Source organism: Electrona antarctica (assembly GCF_951216825.1).
Source record: "Electrona antarctica genome assembly, chromosome: 4".
Taxonomy (NCBI): domain Eukaryota; kingdom Metazoa; phylum Chordata; class Actinopteri; order Myctophiformes; family Myctophidae; genus Electrona; species Electrona antarctica.
This window is the reverse complement of record NC_136809.1, coordinates 53,723,737-53,742,753: the sequence shown is the minus strand read 5'-3', so window position 1 is coordinate 53,742,753 and position 19,017 is coordinate 53,723,737. Positions and strand designations below refer to the sequence as shown.

The 19,017-nt window shown below is 45.3% G+C and overlaps 1 protein-coding gene across 1 annotated transcript in view; it reads left to right on the top strand.

Annotated features, from left to right (window-relative positions):
• LOC306921367 (voltage-dependent T-type calcium channel subunit alpha-1H-like) overlaps positions 1 to 18,142 on the top strand; it is a gene marked incomplete at both ends in the record, with an annotated part of 202,737 nt that extends 184,595 nt beyond the window's left edge. Inside the window, 4 exons of the mRNA XM_079498478.1 lie at positions 234 to 384; positions 14,741 to 15,249; positions 16,202 to 16,516; positions 17,762 to 18,142. Of these exons, the coding sequence (XP_079354604.1) occupies positions 234 to 384; positions 14,741 to 15,249; positions 16,202 to 16,516; positions 17,762 to 18,142 (1,356 nt within the window). The remainder of the gene's footprint in view (positions 1 to 233; positions 385 to 14,740; positions 15,250 to 16,201; positions 16,517 to 17,761) is intronic.
• Positions 18,143 to 19,017: the final 875 nt, after the last annotated feature.

The window sequence follows — 19,017 nt, the reverse complement described above, 5'->3', positions numbered from 1 at the left end:
AACAAATGCTTAAAACACCAAAAGGGCTTCCCGTCCAAAATGGGTTAAAGGGCATTACAGTGATTATGACGATGATGATGATGATGATGATGATGATGATGATGATGATGACGATGATGATGATGATGATGATGACGATGACGATGACGATGACGATTATGACGATGATGATTATGACGATGATGATTATGATGATGATGACGATGATGATGTCATGGTCTCTCGGTGGGCAGGTGGAGGTGGAGGAAGAGGCCCGTTCCCATGGCAACATGCTGGGCATGGGGTTCAGTCCGTGTCTCCCCGGCGACAGCTTTGCTTCGCCCCTCAGGTCTCCCCCCTACCCTTTGATTGGCCACGACCTCTACAGCACTTTCAACTACTCAGGTAAACAAGGAAGACATTTTTGTTGTTGTTGTTGTTGTCACCGGGCAGACAACCTACACACGTCTACATATTTCAACTTCTTGTGTTTTGTTTATTTTTGAGCTCCTATGCCCACCTGTGTGTGTCTGTGTGTACCCCATAGCGATGATCTGATTGGCTGAGGGCTTAAATAGTGAGCATAAAAAGTGAGGACGCCAAAAGTGATTGGCCGGATTTCTGATGATGTATGATGATAAGAGCTGCCCTCACTTCACACAAGTGTGATTTTATTTTGATTTTGATTTTATAAAAAATGGGTCTGGGAACAGGTCATTTGGTCTGGGAACAGGTCATTTGGTCTGGGAACAGGTCATTTGGTCTGTACTGGGAACAGGTCATTACTTGCGCAAGCAGAGCGTGCAAGTAATGCAATTTACTGACAGCATGGTGCTTTATGCATTTGATGTCAACGACCACTGAATGCTCTGACATCTACAAGTTGGACACCACCACAATGGTCTGGTCACTGATTCACACCAGAGGAACTCCACCTCCTGCTACAGCAGGGGTTCTCAACCTTTTTGGCCGGGGACCCCCGGAAATGCTTTGGCAATGTATCGGGACCCCCGCCCCGCCCCCTCCCGACCCCCAATATAAATTGACTGCTACAATAACCTTAACCCATTTTGGGCGGGAACCCCTTTTGGTGTTTTAAGCATTATGTTATAATTTAGCTATTGAAAAATAGCAGATCTACAAGCTCATAGCGCGCCACCGAGTGGCGCGCTACGAGCTTGTAGGTCTGCTATTTTTGAAAAATCGTGAAAATAAAATTTAAAAACAAATCTTTTTTTTTTTTTTTTTTTTTTTTTGGAAATAATTTGGGGACCCCCTAAAATAATTTGGCGACCCCCCGAGGGGTCGCGACCCACGGGTTGAGAACCCCTGTGCTACAGAACGTCACTCTGCAACCATCATCGGAACAAAGATGTTTGTATTTGGGGGCTGTGGGGGGCAGAGGAACTGCAATACCATCAGAGTGTTTGACACAGAGACCAACAAGTGGATGAACACACCTTCTTCCAAACAGACGTTACGGTCATTCAGCCTTTTACCTACAATGGAGAGCTGTACATATTTGGTGGCAGGAACTGGAAAGTGGACTTCGATGATCTGTGGAAATTCAGTCCACAAACCTGCACCTGGAAGAAGGTTGAGTCCAAAGGGAATGTTCCATGTTTAAGAACTTTTAACTCAACACGTATTGTAGTCACATGGTATGCTGTTGCATTGTGGGAGATCGTATCCTCCTCTTTGGAGGAAAAGGACCATCAAAGATCACAGTCAGTGATGACCTGTTTGTATTAGACTTAAGTCCTAATCTGAAGACCTGGCAGTTATTCAGTACGGTCTGGATCAGTCTGAACTCCCACACGACATCAGGTGGGAACTGGCAGCCATGACCACCAAGAGAAAAATGAAATGAAAATGAAAAAGTGGATCCTCTTATCAGGCCGCCACTATGTGGCTGTTCGGTTTAAGGATTATAGACCCATAGCCCTCACTTCAGTGATTATGAAATCACTTGAAAGAATACTGTTACAACATCTTGTTAGTATAACCAAAGAAACATTGGACCCCTGTCAGTTTGCCTATAAAAAGGATTGCGGTTGCAGAGGATGTGGTTGTGACACTGGTCCACTTAATTACAAAACACCTAGATAAGTCAAATAAGAATCATGCGAGGGTGCTTTCAATACAATACAGTCTGATATACTAGTGTCAAAAATGGTACAGTTGGAAGTGAATCCATACTTAATTTACTGGTATGCTTATTTTCTTACTATAACAGAGTACAGAGGGTGAACACAACCCTCTCCTCAGCATTAACAACCAATGTCGGTGCTCCCCAGGGGTTTGTGAGCTCAGCTGTACTTTTCACCCTTTATACTGACAGCTGTCGTATTGAGGAATGCCTGTCTGAATGTCGCACTGACACACCAGACCAATACATTCTAAAATACTAGTTCCAGTGATCCTGGACTGCACCAACACAGAGTAAATAAGGTGGTTGAATGGAGTGATGAAATGAAATGAAATGAAATGAAATCTATATTTACCCAGGGTATCTGGGCTAAGCTCAAGAACTTGTTTCCAGCCAGGCCCTGCTCATAGAACACATTTCATCGTAGTGGTTGATGCCTTGTTCAAGGGCATTTCAGCGGTGGTAATTTTAACGTGTCGGACGGCTGGTTCGAACTGGGAACCTTCCGGTATCTAGACCGCGCCGCTATCCGTTCGGCCACCGCTGATAACAACGCTCTCATCATTAACACAAAAAAGACAGAAGAGATTGTTTTTGGTGCACCACCAGATATACACAGATCCCCCATTACTATTCATGGTGAACCGATCAACCAGGTATGTTCGTACAGATACCTAGGAGTAGTAATAGACCATCTGTTGTCATGGAACGATCAGATTGATTCAGTGTGTAAGAAAACAAAGCAAATAATCTACTTCCTTCACCGTCTAAGATCCTTCGGTGCTAGTAGACGGATTCTTCTTTTGTTTTTCACTTCTGTTATTATGAGTGTTCTTCAGTACTGTAGTACCACCTGGTATGGATTTTTGTCTGCAGCCCTAAAGTCACAACTGCTGCAACAACTGAACATTTGTTCAAAGATTGTTGGACAACCACTTCAGAAACTTTATACATCCACGTATGATAACAGCATCCTAAGGTTAGCAAGGAATATCACCTCTAATACTAAGCATGTGTTGTATGGAGAATATAGGTTGCTACCTTCAGGAAGGAGATATGGTGTACCAGCATACAATAAGGTCCTTTGTCCACCAGTCGACCTTGAGGCTTAATCAGGAGTTGTAGTAGCCACGGGGTAATCTAAGCGGTGGATATTGCTCTTGTCTTCATGTCTTTATGTATGTAAATTGTCTTGTTCTTTGTGTTATGTCAAATGGTGCCTGCAACACGTGCAGATCTTTTTTATACAGTATGTTTAAGACCCTGCCCCAGATTAGCTTGATGAACGTATTTTAAATAGAAATTTGTTTTCCATATTGCCCAAGACATGGCCAATCTTGCAACCCCAGCATAAGGCCGTTAGGCAGTTAGCTCGTATATAAAGAGGGTGATGCCTTTCGACTGGAAGGAGAGGTTATAGGGTGATCAGTAAATCATGCGGGGGTGGACGGGTAAAACCGTGACTAGAAAATCCTTAAGATATTCAAAGGATTTATTCCTTTGGCCTACCGGCAGCGTGCACAAGAAAATTGGCACTCATCGGTCCAGTGGTTTCCAAGATTATAGCCACAAACAGACAGACAAACACAGACGTTTGCATATTGTGTAGACTCTACACAATATGCAAACGTCTGTGTTTGAAGTTGCTTGATTCTCTACACTGTAGAGAATCAAGCAACTTCAAACTTGACCTGTGTGTATTGCAGAGAGGACTGAAGTGTCAAATTAACCCATTTCGGGGCGGGAACCCCTTTTGGTGTTTTAAACATTATGTTATAATTTAGCTATTGAAAAATAGCAGATCTACAAGCTCATAGCGCGCCACCGAGTGGCGCGCTACAAGCTTGTAGGTCTGCTATTTTTGAAAAATCGTGAAAATGCGGCACAAATCTTTGAATATATATTCTTTCAGAATACTTTAAAAAAATATATTTCGACGTCAGGCCTAAATGGGTTAATGATGTCACCCCTTCGGTGTCAACAGGGACGTCTGGAACTCTATTAAAGGAACTGTTACAGTATGTTGCGTTCACGCGGGCAGACGCAAAGACTAATGGGACTCAGTATTCTGTCAAAGGTATAGAAGACAGATTGGTCTGTTCATTAGAGAAAGTCCCGTCACTTGTTTGATTCCAGTCTGACTCTCTCTGTCCACTGCTGTGGCAGCCAGGGTGCATGAGCGAATCAGACAACTTCTGTTTGCTCCAGAGGTGACAGTGATTTGCTCTAATCGCGCATTTCAAAGAAACGATAACAAATAAACCAGTTGCCTTCTGCAGCACAACCGACAACTGACCTTTTTCACCGACAGACACTGGTAGATTCTAGACCGTATGCAACAAAGTACACCTGCGTTGAGTTAGGGATGGAGCCCGAAAATCGGGTCCATAATTACAAACCCGTTTCGGCATTTATCGAGACCAGAGTATCAATAAGGTTTTGGCTTGTCGAGCCTGTTATCGGGTATAGCCGCCGCAGTGGCTGACGTCATGGGCCGCTCGCTATATAATAACTGGGGGGGAAGGCGGGACGCGACGGGTGGTTGCGTTATGGTTGCGCCGTGGAAGTATGGTGGAACGGGTGAAAACGTTTAGTTACATTAAAAAAAAGACAAGAGGGGAGCTAAATGCAATAATGTAGCACAGTTATTAACTTGTTACATGCACGAAAGGGAACATTTTGACAATGCATATAGGCATCTGTCCATAATGCGTTGTATTAAACCCAAATGCGATACCTCTGCATGTCTGCACCGAGTCGAAACAACACGGGAGCCGTCAGCTGCTGCAGCGGAACAAGCGCCCTCTTCCACCCAAGGCATGTGGTGCTTGCTGCCCAGCAACACTCTGTTGCCATAATGTATAATCCAATTCGTAATAATGCGTTTGGGGAACTCAAAACTCCCTGCCATAGAGTTATAATTATAATTCAATGTGCGACTTCTCAGTCTATCGTTGCCGAAAAGGCAGATCTACAAGATCTCACAATGCGGTGCAACCAGACGCAGTGTGAGCTTGTAGATTGGCTATTCTTGGTGCATGACACCGTCGTACGATGACGTATACATTACTTATTCAATATCACAAACAGAACCATGCTATGGTGAGCATCCGACTGACACTGTCTGCTACACTGAGTACTCTGTACAAAATCAATACGCTTTGAAAAGAAGAGAGTGGAGAGTGGAAAGTGGAGTGCCATTCTCAAATGTAAAATAAAAAATATATATTGGCTGTGATGCCATTGCACACACGGATTAAAAAATACTCCTGTACTTATGTTCAAGTAATTCAACAAAAACAAATACTCAAAATTTAAAATACAATGTTCATTAGTCTTAGTCTTATGATTTAGTCTTAGTCTTTTGAAAACACACATTTAGTCTTTTTGTCCCATTTAGTCTTCTGAAATTCTTTTTTGTTAGTCTAGTCTTAGTCGACTAAATTAACACTGCTGTAAACAGGTATTTTGGTCTGAAAACAGGTCATTTAAATGTTTTTAATTTGTAAATGAATGCCATAGTGTCGGGCAAAAATAGCAGATTAACTATTTTCGGCTAAGTGATATTATTACTAATGATATTAACTAGTGATAAATTATGTAATGGACATTATTCATGTGGTGGTAATGTTATTATTTAAATGTATAAGCACTCCCTCGGGTCGTCTGCGACGTGCGTGCCGAATTTGAAGTCGGTCGGTCGAACAGTTCTTGAGATACGTGGATTTACTGACGTACAGTACATACGTACAGCCATTGATTGGGGGCCAATAACCTACCCCTTCACTGGTCCAGAAGTGGCCCCTGCACTTCTCAGTCTATCGTTGCCGAAAACGCAGATCTACAAGCTCAAAATGCGGTGCAACCAGACGCAGTGTGAGCTTGTAGATTGGCTTTTTTTGGGTGCATGGCACCGTCGTACGATGACGTATACATTACTTATTCAATATCACAAACAGAACAATGCTATGGTGAGCATCCAACTGACACTGTCTGCTACACTGAGTACTCTGTACAAAATCAATACGCTTTGAAAAGAAGAGAGTGGAGAGTGGAAAGTGGAGTGCCATTCTCAAATAAAAAATATATATTGGATGTGATGCCATTGCACACATGGATTAAAAAATACTCCTGTACTTATGTTCAAGTAATTCAACAAAAACAAATACTCAAAATTTAAAATGCAATGTTCATTAGTCTTAGTCTTATGATTTAGTCTTAGTCTTTTGAAAACACACATTTAGTCTTTTAGTCCCATTTAGTCTTCTGAAATTCTTTTTTGTTAGTCTAGTCTTAGTCGACTAAATTAACACTGCTGTAAACAGGTATTTTGGTCTGAAAACAGGTCATTTAAATGTTTTTAATTTGTAAATGAATGCCATAGTGTCGGGCAAAAATAGCAGATTAACTATTTTCGGCTAAGTGATATTATTACTAATGATATTAACTAGTGATAAATTATGTAATGGACATTATTCATGTGGTGGTAATGTTATTATTTAAATGTATAAGCACTCCCTCGGGTCGTCTGCGACGTGCGTGCCGAATTTGAAGTCGGTCGGTCGAACAGTTCTTGAGATACGTGGATTTACTGACGTACAGTACATACGCACAGACATTGATTGGGGGCCAATAACCTACCCCTTCACTGGTCCAGAAGTGGCCCCTGCACTTCTCAGTCTATCGTTGCCGAAAACGCAGATCTACAAGCTCAAAATGCGGTGCAACCAGACGCAGTGTGAGCTTGTAGATTGGCTTTTTTTGGGTGCATGGCACCGTCGTACGATGACGTATACATTACTTATTCAATATCACAAACAAAACAATGCTATGGTGAGCATCCAACTGACACTGTCTGCTACACTGAGTACTCTGTACAAAATCAATACGCTTTGAAAAGAAGAGAGTGGAGAGTGGAAAGTGGAGTGCCATTCTCAAATAAAAAATATATATTGGATGTGATGCCATTGCACACATGGATTAAAAAATACTCCTGTACTTATGTTCAAGTAATTCAACAAAAACAAATACTCAAAATTTAAAATGCAATGTTCATTAGTCTTAGTCTTATGATTTAGTCTTAGTCTTTTGAAAACACACATTTAGTCTTTTAGTCCCATTTAGTCTTCTGAAATTCTTTTTTGTTAGTCTAGTCTTAGTCGACTAAATTAACACAGCTGGAAACAGGCCTTTGGTCTGGGAACAGGTATTTTGGTCTGGGAACAGGTCATTTGGTCTGGGAACAGGTCATTTGGTCTGGGAACAGGTATTTTGGTCTGGGAACAGGTCCTTTGGTCTGGGAACAGGTCTGGGAACAGGTCTTTTGGTCTGGGAACAGGTCTTTTGGTCTGGGAACAGGTATTTTGGTCTGGGAACAGGTATTTTGGTCTGGGAACAGGTCTGGGGACAAGTCTTTTGGTCTGGAAACAGGTCATTTGGTCTGGGAACAGGTATTTTGGTCTGGGAACAGGTCATTTGGTCTGGGAACAGGTCTTTTGGTCTGGGAACAGGTCCTTTGGTCTGGGAACAGGTCCTTTGGTCTGGGAACAGGTCCTTTGGTCTGGGAACAGGTCCTTTGGTCTGGGAACAGGTCCTTTGGTCTGGGAACAGGTCCTTTGGTCTGGGAACAGGTCCTTTGGTCTGGGAACAGGTCCTTTGGTCTGGGAACAGGTCCTTTGGTCTGGGAACAGGTCCTTTGGTCTGGGAACAGGTCATTTGGTCTGGGAACAGGTCCTTTGGTCTGGGAACAGGTCATTTGGTCTGGGAACAGGTCCTTTGGTCTGGGAACAGGTCCTTTGGTCTGGGAACAGGTAATTTAAATGTTTTTAATTTGTAAATGAATGCCATAGTGAAGGGGGAAAATAGCAGATTAACTATTTTCTGCTGAGTGATATTATCACTAATGATATTAACTAGTGGTATATTATGTAATGGACATTATTCATGTGGTGGTAATGTTATTAAATGTATAAGCACTCCCTCGAGTCGTCTGCGACGTGCGTGCGTCGGTCGGTCGAACAGTTCTTGAGATACGTGGATTTACTGACGTACAGTACATACGTACAGACATTGATTGGGGGCCAATAACCTACCCTTTCACTGGTCCAGAAGTGGCCCCATGCATGGGCCTGAGTTTGAATGTCACTCAAAAACCTTTGAAAAGGACAGGATAGCTCTTTTAACCCATTTTGACCTGGGAACGATTCTACAAAATTATTTCTAAATCCTGACAGTTTTCTGAAAAACCCTATGTTTCTACTGTATGTCAGTCGTTCAAAAACATTTTCATGTCAAGGACCCCCAAGATTATATGTAATTGGCCGCCGACCCCCATCTGAAAATATGTTGTTCCAGGGACCTTCCCCCAGAAGCAAAGATTTTGAGTTAAAAACTTTGGCTCTGAAAGAATAATATATATTCAAAGATTCACGCCACATTTTCACGATTTTTCAAAAACAGCAGACCTACAAGCTCATAGCGCGCCACTTGGTGGCGCGCTATGAGCTTGTAGATCTGCTATTTTTCAATAGCTAAATTATAAGTAGAAAAAAGAATCAGGCATGCCTGATGAAGGTCTGACGACCGAAACGTTGCAATAAAATCTAATCTCAAGTGAAGACGGGATTCTTTTTTCTACTTATCAGTTCCTGTTATCCGACGCACCTGTCCATTGTAGGTGTGCAGAAGGACTTTTCCTTATAATAGCTAAATTATAACAATAATTATAACAATAATGTTTAAAACACCAAAAGGGGTTCCCGCCCAAAATGGCTTAATACAAACATGTACCTAAAGCAGTCTTATTTCAACAGACCTTCCTGTGGTCCTCAAGACTCCTCAGTGGTGGCTGCATTGAATCACATTGAGTCTCTAGTGGTGTTTGTCTATGAAGTGCTTCTATTAATTTAACAGTCCATTAGTTTGCTTCCCAACCGGCCGTGCATGGCTGGGAGAGAGTTTAAATGGATAGTTCACTCAAAAAAAGAAAACATTTCTTTCTATTGAATACCTCTCACTCCATGAAGCCTGGAATTCATGGAGATATATTTATTAATATTATTACAAGTAAGACGCGCAAACGCGGGAAGCGAACGCAGCTCGTAAATTGCAATAACAACAATTAGAATAAATTCCGTACTTTTTAAGGTTTGTTTTTTTAAGCGTTTTTTTAAGATTTTTTTTCGGTTACTGTTTTTTAAGTTCTTTTTTTAGTGTGTGTATGTATGTGTGCGTGCGTGCGTGTTTTTTTTTTAAGTTAATTTGTGTGTGTGTGTGTGTGTGTGTGTGTGTGTGTGTGTGTGTGTGTGTGTGTGTGTGTGTGTGTGTGTGTGTGTGTGTGTGTGTCATTATCATTATCACTATTATTATTATTATATATTTTTTATAAGCTTAGTATTCATATAAGTTGTGAGCTTGTTGATTGACCCGCGGCACCAATGAGACCATCGTTTGTGAAGTATACATCAGGTGTGTGTGTTTCATTGATGCTACAGTACAGTATCAAGTATGCTCGTGTCTGAAAAATCTACTGAACAGCCTGGAAATGAGAATGTTTGGAAGTATGAAGTATGAACTGAATGTTGGATACATTTTATTTATACGGTCGCCTTTCAGGGCACTCAAGGTCGCCGTACTACAAGTTTAAAACGGTTAATACAGTTAAAGTCAGACCCGTCTGAAGTGAGTGGTACTGTACTGTACTGTACTGTACTGTACTGTACTGTACTGTACTGTACTGTACTGTACTGTACTGTACTGTACTGTACAAGCCCTCCTCCCTGGCCTGTGTGTGTCTGTGTCTGTGTGTTAGGCTGTGCAACAGTGACACTTGGTGGTGAACAAACGCTATTTTCGTGCTTGGACAGGCACAGACCCAGGGACAGACCCAGGGACACACATAGCTGTCTATAGGAGTGGTTGCACCACTCAAAAAGCAAAAGCAAAAAAGTATAGTACAGCTTGCAGCAGATAGACACAGAGGTCAGCCATACATGCCTGCCTAAACAGATGGGTTTTGAATATGGTGATTGAGTCCATGTAAAGCGGCTGAAAGCTCTTGACCCCATGGTGGACAGACAGCCAGGTAATTAGAATGTTGGAAGTATGAAGTATGAACTGCATGTGGAAATGAGAATGTTGGAAGTATGAAGTATGAACTGTGGAAATGAGAATGTTGGAAGCGTTGAAACGGCAGCACAAAGAGAGCCCAGGTGGAGACATTAGAAGGAATTTCACGGCTCGGTTCTCCCTGTAATGCACCCTGGGACTTCTCCCTGAATAGAAGTGTGAATGCCTGTGGTTTTTTTCCACCCGGTGTTTCCACATCCAATTCCATTCTCCGTGAGGTCTATAGTTCCAAAATGAATGAGTCAATCTAACCCACTTAGACCCGGAGGAGGAGGAGGAGGAGGCCGGTTCTAAAAATGGCTTGTATGTCCTAAAGCGCAAGTTTATCGAGACCAAGGTTTCTGAAAAAGGTTGTGAAGTTCGCCCCCTGTCCGTCCGTCCCTCTGTCACGGGGAAGCCTATGTGCCCTATAGACCATATGCAGACCGCGGCCGTCTTACCATATACGTTAATGGCAAGGTGCTAACAAGCTGCAACTTCCATTGGCAGCCCATTCATCCAAACAGAAAAGTCCTATCTGATTGTATTACACAACGTCAAACTCACCAACATTGCAGCTGTACGAAAAGCTTGAATTATTCTCTTTCTATCCTCAAACTGTTTGTTTCATAAAAATCCACTGCAGACATGTTATGAGTTACTTTCTGTCCTCGCAGGTGATTATTTTCCTAAGTGTTGCAGTTTGGAAGTGCTCGTTAGGTATCACTCAACGGCCCTGCGTAGCACCTGTTTTCAATTTGCACATAATGCAGGAGGCAGCGGGACGTTGCTTTACTGAAAACGAGTGCTTCCGAACTCTGATGGCAAGATGGCCGCTGTCTGCAAATGGTCAATAGAGTATAGACAATATCAAGGACCTTGGCATGCACACAGGCCACACGGCTAAGTCAACTTGATCAATAATTGACAAACCAGCTGTGTTGGAAGTGACGGTTCATATATCTATTATACATTTGAAAAGGTGTGCCCAAGCCCAAACCACGAAAAGAAAGTCACCAGCTACTACGTCACTGACACGCTGCAACACGCTGCAACACACACTGCAACAACACACTAACACGTCACACACTTACCCTCCGCGTCGTTCGTTCCCTATCTCCTCATGTCGCGCCGCACGGCCACACTCAACACCAACCGCGTAAAAATTGTCAACGCACTGCCACTAAAGCCGGCTCCCGTCCACACTCGCAAACAATATCAATATCAATAATAAACACAAACACGCCACAAGCACCGACACCCCCGCCTAATTTGTTGCCACGTCTATGAAAACAAGCACAGAAACAATGCCATTCAACACGCTACTTACACACACTACCACTCGCTTACAATACGCGGACCTGGCAACACTACATTCCCTCTCCCATTTGCTCAAAGGCCACCACGTGACCCACACAGGGAGGGAGACGATTGCGTGATGCTTCTATGTACAGGATTCTATAGGTCACCACTTTTGGTGTGACACACACACGGCTTCTGTTTACTATGCGTTGTCAACACGTGCTGAGTTGACAAACATTGACCGATTTCGGAGAAGACTGATAGTTTCTCCTTTAGTAATTAGGCTGTGGAAGTATTCACACTAGGCAACTTTTGCATTTATTGGGATTGGCAATTTGGGGAGAAAAGGAGGAGGAGGAGGTGATCAAGCTCCACAACACCACATTGGTAGGTAGGCTCAAGGCTGCATTTATTTTCCTTCTTTTTCCTCTCGAGGGTGCATGGCATGATGTGAACCCCTCCAGCAGGCTAGGGAGCACCGCTCCGGTTAGCGGAAAATTACCGCGGGGTGCGGGTTGCCAGGTTTTTCTATAAGTAAAGTATTTACATTCAATTAAAAAAAAATATATATATAATACATTTTAATTTACGTCATATTTAGCGGCATTTCGACCTAATTTCTCTGTTCTTTGTCAATGGCAAATATTGAGACGTGTGGGGACTAAAGCTGTATATAGGAGGGCCCTCAAACACATTATTTGATAACTTTTCATCGTGCTCCTAAAAAAAAATGTGTGCTACTAGCCGCGATTACATACACAGTTAAAATAATAATAAATTTGCGCCAACGACTGCGTCGACACCTGGCGTGGAACAAACGGGACGAACCGAGGCGCATATATGGATAACAACAACAACACTACACGCGCGCTGCAACACAAAACAGCTACAACGCGTGTCACTGTGCACTTCTGTATCTGTGGACTTCTGTATCGCAACGCGGGGCAACGCAACTCTGGGATGAGCGGGCCGATGGCCCGCGAAATTCTATTGTATACAAATGACATTTTTTGTAAATAACACAATGATTGAAAGAGTTTAAAATATGTTTATATTTGTATTTATTGACACTGACATTGAATTATGTTTGTCACCTGTCTCTCCTGTGCAGTGCCGGTACTCCTCTCTAGATTGGAGGGTGCCAACTAAGTACTGTAGAGTACAAAATAACGTTAATGTTAATGTTACTAGCCCTTACCCGCTGTGAGACATTGCCCCCCTTGCGGCCGCTGGGGGTACTGCGCCCTGGGTGCGTTTTCGCATTTTTAATTCACGAATAAATTCATTATTAATTTATAATTTGTTAAATTGGAAAAAGGGCTTCGTTAACACCTCCATATTATTATGGTGTTAATGTTATAATAATGTTATTTTGCATTTTCATTGTATGTGTTTGGTGCCTGAAATATATGTATTGAATGGCATTTATTGAAAATAAGTTTAGAAGCGCGAGTCAGTAATTGTAGATCAACTCACGGGCCTGGATTGGCCTTTGTATGAGATAATTGATACCAAATACTGTGATTGTGCTTGGTTTGTCCCACCTGTTTAAGAGCAGGAATGCTGCAGATGAGGAGAAGCTCAGTGTGACTTGAGGCTAGTAAGAGATTACATCAGAGGAGAGCTGCGATCCAGGGCCTCAATGAAGGAGGCATATAGCCTGTAACAGTATCTCGGGAGGCATACTTTGGTTCGACATATCATTGGTTCGAAGGAGCATTGGTCCGAGGTGCGCTAAGGGTTGGGAGAGGGTTAGGGTTAGGTTTAGGTGTGCTGCCCCGTGGGAGGTTAGGGTTAGGGTGAGGGTTTGAGATAGGTTGTCGTTATCGGACAAAACGCATGCACCCCTTATCTCAAGTTCCCGTTTTGTTGTTTTCTTTTAAAAGTTTAGCCAGCAAGTGTTTACTTTGTTTCTTATTGTTGGAAGGCTTCCTTTTGGCCAGTATTATTTATTTTGGTATTGTCGCAGGAGGTAAATAAAATGCCCAAGATGTATTTGTGGGACTTGTCTTGCTTCTTCACGGAGCCTCCGGCCACCGGCCATCTTTATCACACCCTCTATGTGTCTGTCTGACTGTGTGTTCAGCTAATATCGATTCGAGACCAAGGTTTTCTGGAAAAAGCTGTGATAAACCTGTCTGAACGCCCCCCTATGTCCATCTATCATCCAATGCACAGCTAATTTCAGACACCGTTATGTTCAAGGTTCAGTCGCATGATGAGTGACATCAGTTATTTCTCTGCCCTGGCAGAAAACATTTGGGGCAACAGAGAGTAATAATAGAATAGCTATAGAACAGTGGTTTTTCAATCGGTGGTCCGGGGACCACCGGTGGGCCTTGAGGGGGTTTGCAGGTGGTCCCCATGCAGCTAAATGATGGAGAGTTGGTAACCAAATGGAACCTTATAGATCTTTAACTCTTGAGAGCGTAAAATGAAACCAAATGGACCCTCCCGGGTCCATTTGGTTTCATTGTACACCCTCGAGAGTTACATTATTGTTAAACATCTGCATTACTTTAATTTACAAGTAGTCTACACAATTCAACTACAATTTTTAGGTGTTATATTCGTTTCGGGGGGGTGGGGGGGGGTTTCTCCGCAGAGGAAGGCTTGTATAGCCAGGGGTCGTTAACGTGTTCGTATACACACTGGCTTGGGACACCACAATGGAAATATATGAGGGCATAAGTCATAACCCAACTCACCCGTTATCCAACCGCATTAATTGTATCATCCTATTTTTTTTAACCGCACCATCCGCCAACCGTGGCAACCGCGGTTAAGACCGCCATCTCTCTAGTCTCTAGTACGTGGACAAAATGTGTCCATGGCAAAGACTTGGTCTTGCCTTAACCCATTTAGGCCTGAGATCAGATTCTAAAAAGGTCTTCTACATCCTGACAGTTCTGAAAAAGCTATGTGTCGTTCAGTCGATTTTTCAAAAATAGATCTGCTATTTTTCAACATAATGCTAACACCAAAAGGGGTTCCCGCCAAAAATGGGCTAGAGGGTGGAGGCCCGTTTCAATTGAAACTGATGAAACATAGAAAAGGCCCATTTGAACACTCTCAGAGTCTCAGACCTGTTATGGTCATTCAGGGACTAACTCTTTGTGTTTCTGGTGATATTATTGTCCGCTCATTTTCTATGTCCGTGGCAAAAAAACAATTAACCTTTAACTTTTTGACCTTTTCCTCCAGGCTCCATGACCTCTCTGGCCTCCAGCGGGGCGGGGTCATTGCTCCAGGTACCGGGGGCGTTGCCCTCCTTCGGCCATGCCTCCCTGGGCACGGGACGCTGCTCGCGACCCGTCATACGCCTGAGCCGCCGCCGCCGCCTCAGCCGCCAAAACTCCACCCAGAGCTTCGACCAATCCGGCGGCAGAGCCGCCGCAACGCCCCTCATCAGACACAGCCCCGCCGCCGCCCACAGACCTCGACTAAGCTCCGCCCACAGCGTGGACGAGAGCAGACTCGGCGACCGCAGCGACAGGCGTAAGCTTAGCTCCGCCCACAGCGTGGACGGCTACAGCCTCGGTCCGACCGCGGACAGCCCCGCCGCTGCACACGACGCTGCAGGCAGCAGGCCCTCTTCTCATTGGCTGAGCCCGGAGGACAATGTCGACAGGAACAGACTGAGTCCCTCCTACGTTCCTGATAGCGCCGCCCCTCAGCGGCCGAGGTCGGCGAGCAGACGGCTACGGAGACAGGTGGGTGATTCCCTTAACCCATTTCCCGCCAGCATTAATTAATCCCTCGTTAGCGTATTGCCAAGGTTTTATCGCTCGTAACACTTACTTTGAAGAGCCAAATATCCGTAATCGCATGTGACAAACTGCTGTGTGTGGTGTCTTGACCGGTTGTTGTTCTCTCGGTCGGTGGTGGAAATACCCGACCACGAGTATCATAGCGCCTGCTACAGGCCGTTGAAAATGCTTGTCTGGGCCAGAACGCCCCCTCAATGTTCTTTCTGAGATACAGGCCTTTGAAGGCAGGGCTTACAATGCAAGTGGATCTTCAAAATGGCCGCGTCCAGTGTCCCACTCTGTGTTGATGCGTTAGCAACATTAGCTACAATACGATGAGATTAAGACTTGGATTAAAGAATGTAAACCCTGGTTCACGAGAGTCTCGTGTTTGGCGTGCTAGGGTACTAATTTACACCCTCGTGATCCTCGTTTGTGGCGGTCCTCATGTTAAGTAGCCTGGCGTTGGCAAGACTCATACCGTGGAATCACTGGCGCTTCCTCCAACCTGCAGGGGAGGAAGCGTCGGTATTAGTCTGACAACGCCGCCAGGCTATGAATTAATGAACACGTTACACCCCACCACAAGTGGGCGGGAATCGTGCGGCCAGTGCCAGTCAAATGCGCGAAATACCAAAGTAGAAGAAGAGATCCTCTGCAACCAGGAAGTGCAGCCCCCCAGCACACACACCATAGAGTATTAAAAGGATAGAGGCCGAACCGGAGCGATAGCCCCGCCCCCCCCAATGGTCCACTAACATAGTAGACGTTAACTTCCTATAGTATTTATCGGTATGACAATAAAAACTCATTAGTCACTTTTGTGCATGCATGCATACGTACACACACGTGTGTGTGTGTGCGTGTGCGTGTGTGTGTGTGTGCGTGTGTGCACGTGCGTGTCTTGGTCTTCCAGGAGGCCCTGCGCTGTGACTCGGTGGATCAGGGAGGAGGAGGAGGTTCCACCGAAGACCTCCGGCAGGGGGAGGAGGAGGAGCCTCCGTGCAGCCCCGCCCCCACACTCCTGCAGCGCTCCCGCAGCGTTCACACGTACAAGCCCCGCCTCCCTCAGCAGCGGGTCATCACCACGCCGGGCCACGCCCGCACCCACAGCGGCGACGCCTCCTCCAGGGGAGGAGCCTCGGTCACCTCCAGTCACCAAGCGACCCGGATAACAGAAAACCCACAGCCTACATCCACTGTAACTGATAGCCTACAGTCTACTGGGAGTGTAGCTTATAGCGTACAGGCTACATCCAGTGTAGCTGATAGCGTACAGCCTACATCTAGTGTAACTGATAGCGTACATGCTACATCCAGTGTAGCTGATAGCGTACAGGCTACATCTAGTGTAGCTGATAGCGTACAGGCTTCATCTAGTGTAGCTGATAGCGTACAGCTTACATCTAGTGTAGCTGATAGCCTACAGCCTACATCTAGTGTAGCTGATAGCGTACAGGCTACATCTAGTGTAGCTGATAGCGTACAGGCTACATCTAGTGTAGCTGATAGCGTACAGGCTACATCTAGTGTAGCTGATAGCGTACAGCCTACATCTAGTGTAGCTGATAGCATACAGGCTACATCCAGTGTAGCTGATAGCGTACATGCTACATCCAGTGTAGCTGATAGCGTACAGGCTACATCTAGTGTAGCTGATAGCGTACAGCTTACATCTAGTGTAGCTGATAGCCTACAGGCTACATCTAGTGTAGCTGATAGCCTACAGCCTACATCCAGTGTAGCTGATAGCATACAGGCTACATCCAGTGTAGCTGATAGCGTACAGGCTACATCTAGTGTAGCTGATAGTGTACAGCCTACATCTAGTGTAGCTGATAGCGTACAGGCTACATCTAGTGTAGCTTATAGCTTACAGTCTACTGGGAGTATAACTGATAGCCTACAGGCTACATCTAGTGTAGCTGATAGCGTACAGGCTACATCTAGTGTAGCTGATAGCGTACAGGCTACATCTAGTGTAGCTTATAGCGTACAGGCTACATCTAGTGTAGCTTATAGCTTACAGTCTACTGGGAGTATAACTGATAGCCTACAGGCTACATCCAGTGTAGCTGATAGCCTACAGGCTACATCTAGTGTAGCTGATAGCCTACAGGCTACATCCAGTGTAGCTGATAGCCTACAGGCTACATCCAGTGTAGCTGATAGCCTACAGGCTACATCTAGTGTAGCTGATAGCCTACAGGCTACATCTAGTGTAGCTGATAGCCTACAGGCTACATCTAGTGTAGCTGATAGCCTACAGGCTACATCCAGTGTAGCTGATAGCCTACAGGCTACATCTAGTGTAGCTGATAGCCTACAGGCTACATCTAGTGTAGCTGATAGCCTACAGGCTACATCCAGTGTAGCTGATAGCCTACAGGCTACATCTAGTGTAGCTGATAGCCTACAGGCTACATCTAGTGTAGCTGATAGCGTACAGCCTCCAGAGGGGATAATGGACCCACAGCGCACCGCCGGCCCGGAGGCTTCTGGCTCCGCCTCCTGGCTACGGTCGGTCTCCTCTGGCGCGCACTCGGATGAGGAAGTGAGCCGCGTCGGCGCTCTGGCTCGGCCGGGCCTATTTCCCGGACCCTCCCCTTCCGCTGCCACGCCCGGACAGCACCCCCACCACCATCGCAGTCAATCGGTTTCTCCCTCCCCGGACAGGAGCAGGAAGCGGAGGATGGACGACGCCCCGCCTCCTCCCGGGGGGGAGGGGGAGGAGCTTGTGGTCGTCACGGCAACCCGGCTAACGGACAGCAGCGCCGCCGCTAGCGACCCGAGGAGACGGACCCGGTCGTTTAGCTCCGCCCACCGAACGGAGGAGGGCGGAGCTGTGGACGGTTAGCGAGGGCAATCATTGGCTGTTCGCTTTCCGCCACAGGGAGGAGCTTAATGTTGCACGTTTTAGCACATTAAGGTACATTAAATGGGGCGGGGGGCGGGGAGATTCGAACTTCCGTCAATTAAGCCCCCGCCCCCTCTCCTCTGCTGAACCAATGGGATTTACACTAGTGTGCTTGTGGATTGAACAATATGCATGTTGGAGGAGGGCAAAACAGAGCCATCAAGCAAAGCTGTTTCGTCAAAACCACGTGACTCCCATTGAAAAGGAATTGCGAGCTGTTCTGCCCCCAGAACAGAGACAGAACACCTGTTTCGACAGTGTGAGCGGCGCAGCCTGAGGCTTCGTACACACATATCAAACGAACGTGCTCTGTTTTGTCTGTGTTTCATGGCCCCCTCAATGCTTTTCCAATGGAAGTCACGTGGTTTGGCCAAAACACTTGTGCTTCATGGGGGGAGGGGGGCAATCAAACACAAGTGTTTGGCCAAACCACGTGAGTTCCATTGGAAAAGCATTGAGGCGGCCATCAAACACAGACGGAACACAGAATGGTTGTTTGAAATGTGTGTATAGGCCAGAGAGTGTGCAAGGACCACTAAATAATCAACCGTTGTACTGATTTGCACAGTATGTACTGAACGTGTCCCTTTAATTGTTTTAGCTTTAGTTAGGACACGCCTCCCTCTGCGTTATCAACCCGAGTGCGCCCCCTGGCTGCCTGCCACCCCCCCCCCCACCCCCACCCCAATCTTCTGTCTGTGTCTTAACAGACACAGTTAATCTTACAGCCACCTCTCTCTCTCTCTCTTTCAATTTCCTCCCTCTCCTTTTCTCTTGCTGTCATAGTACTCTCAGGTTAGCGGTAGTTCAGACAC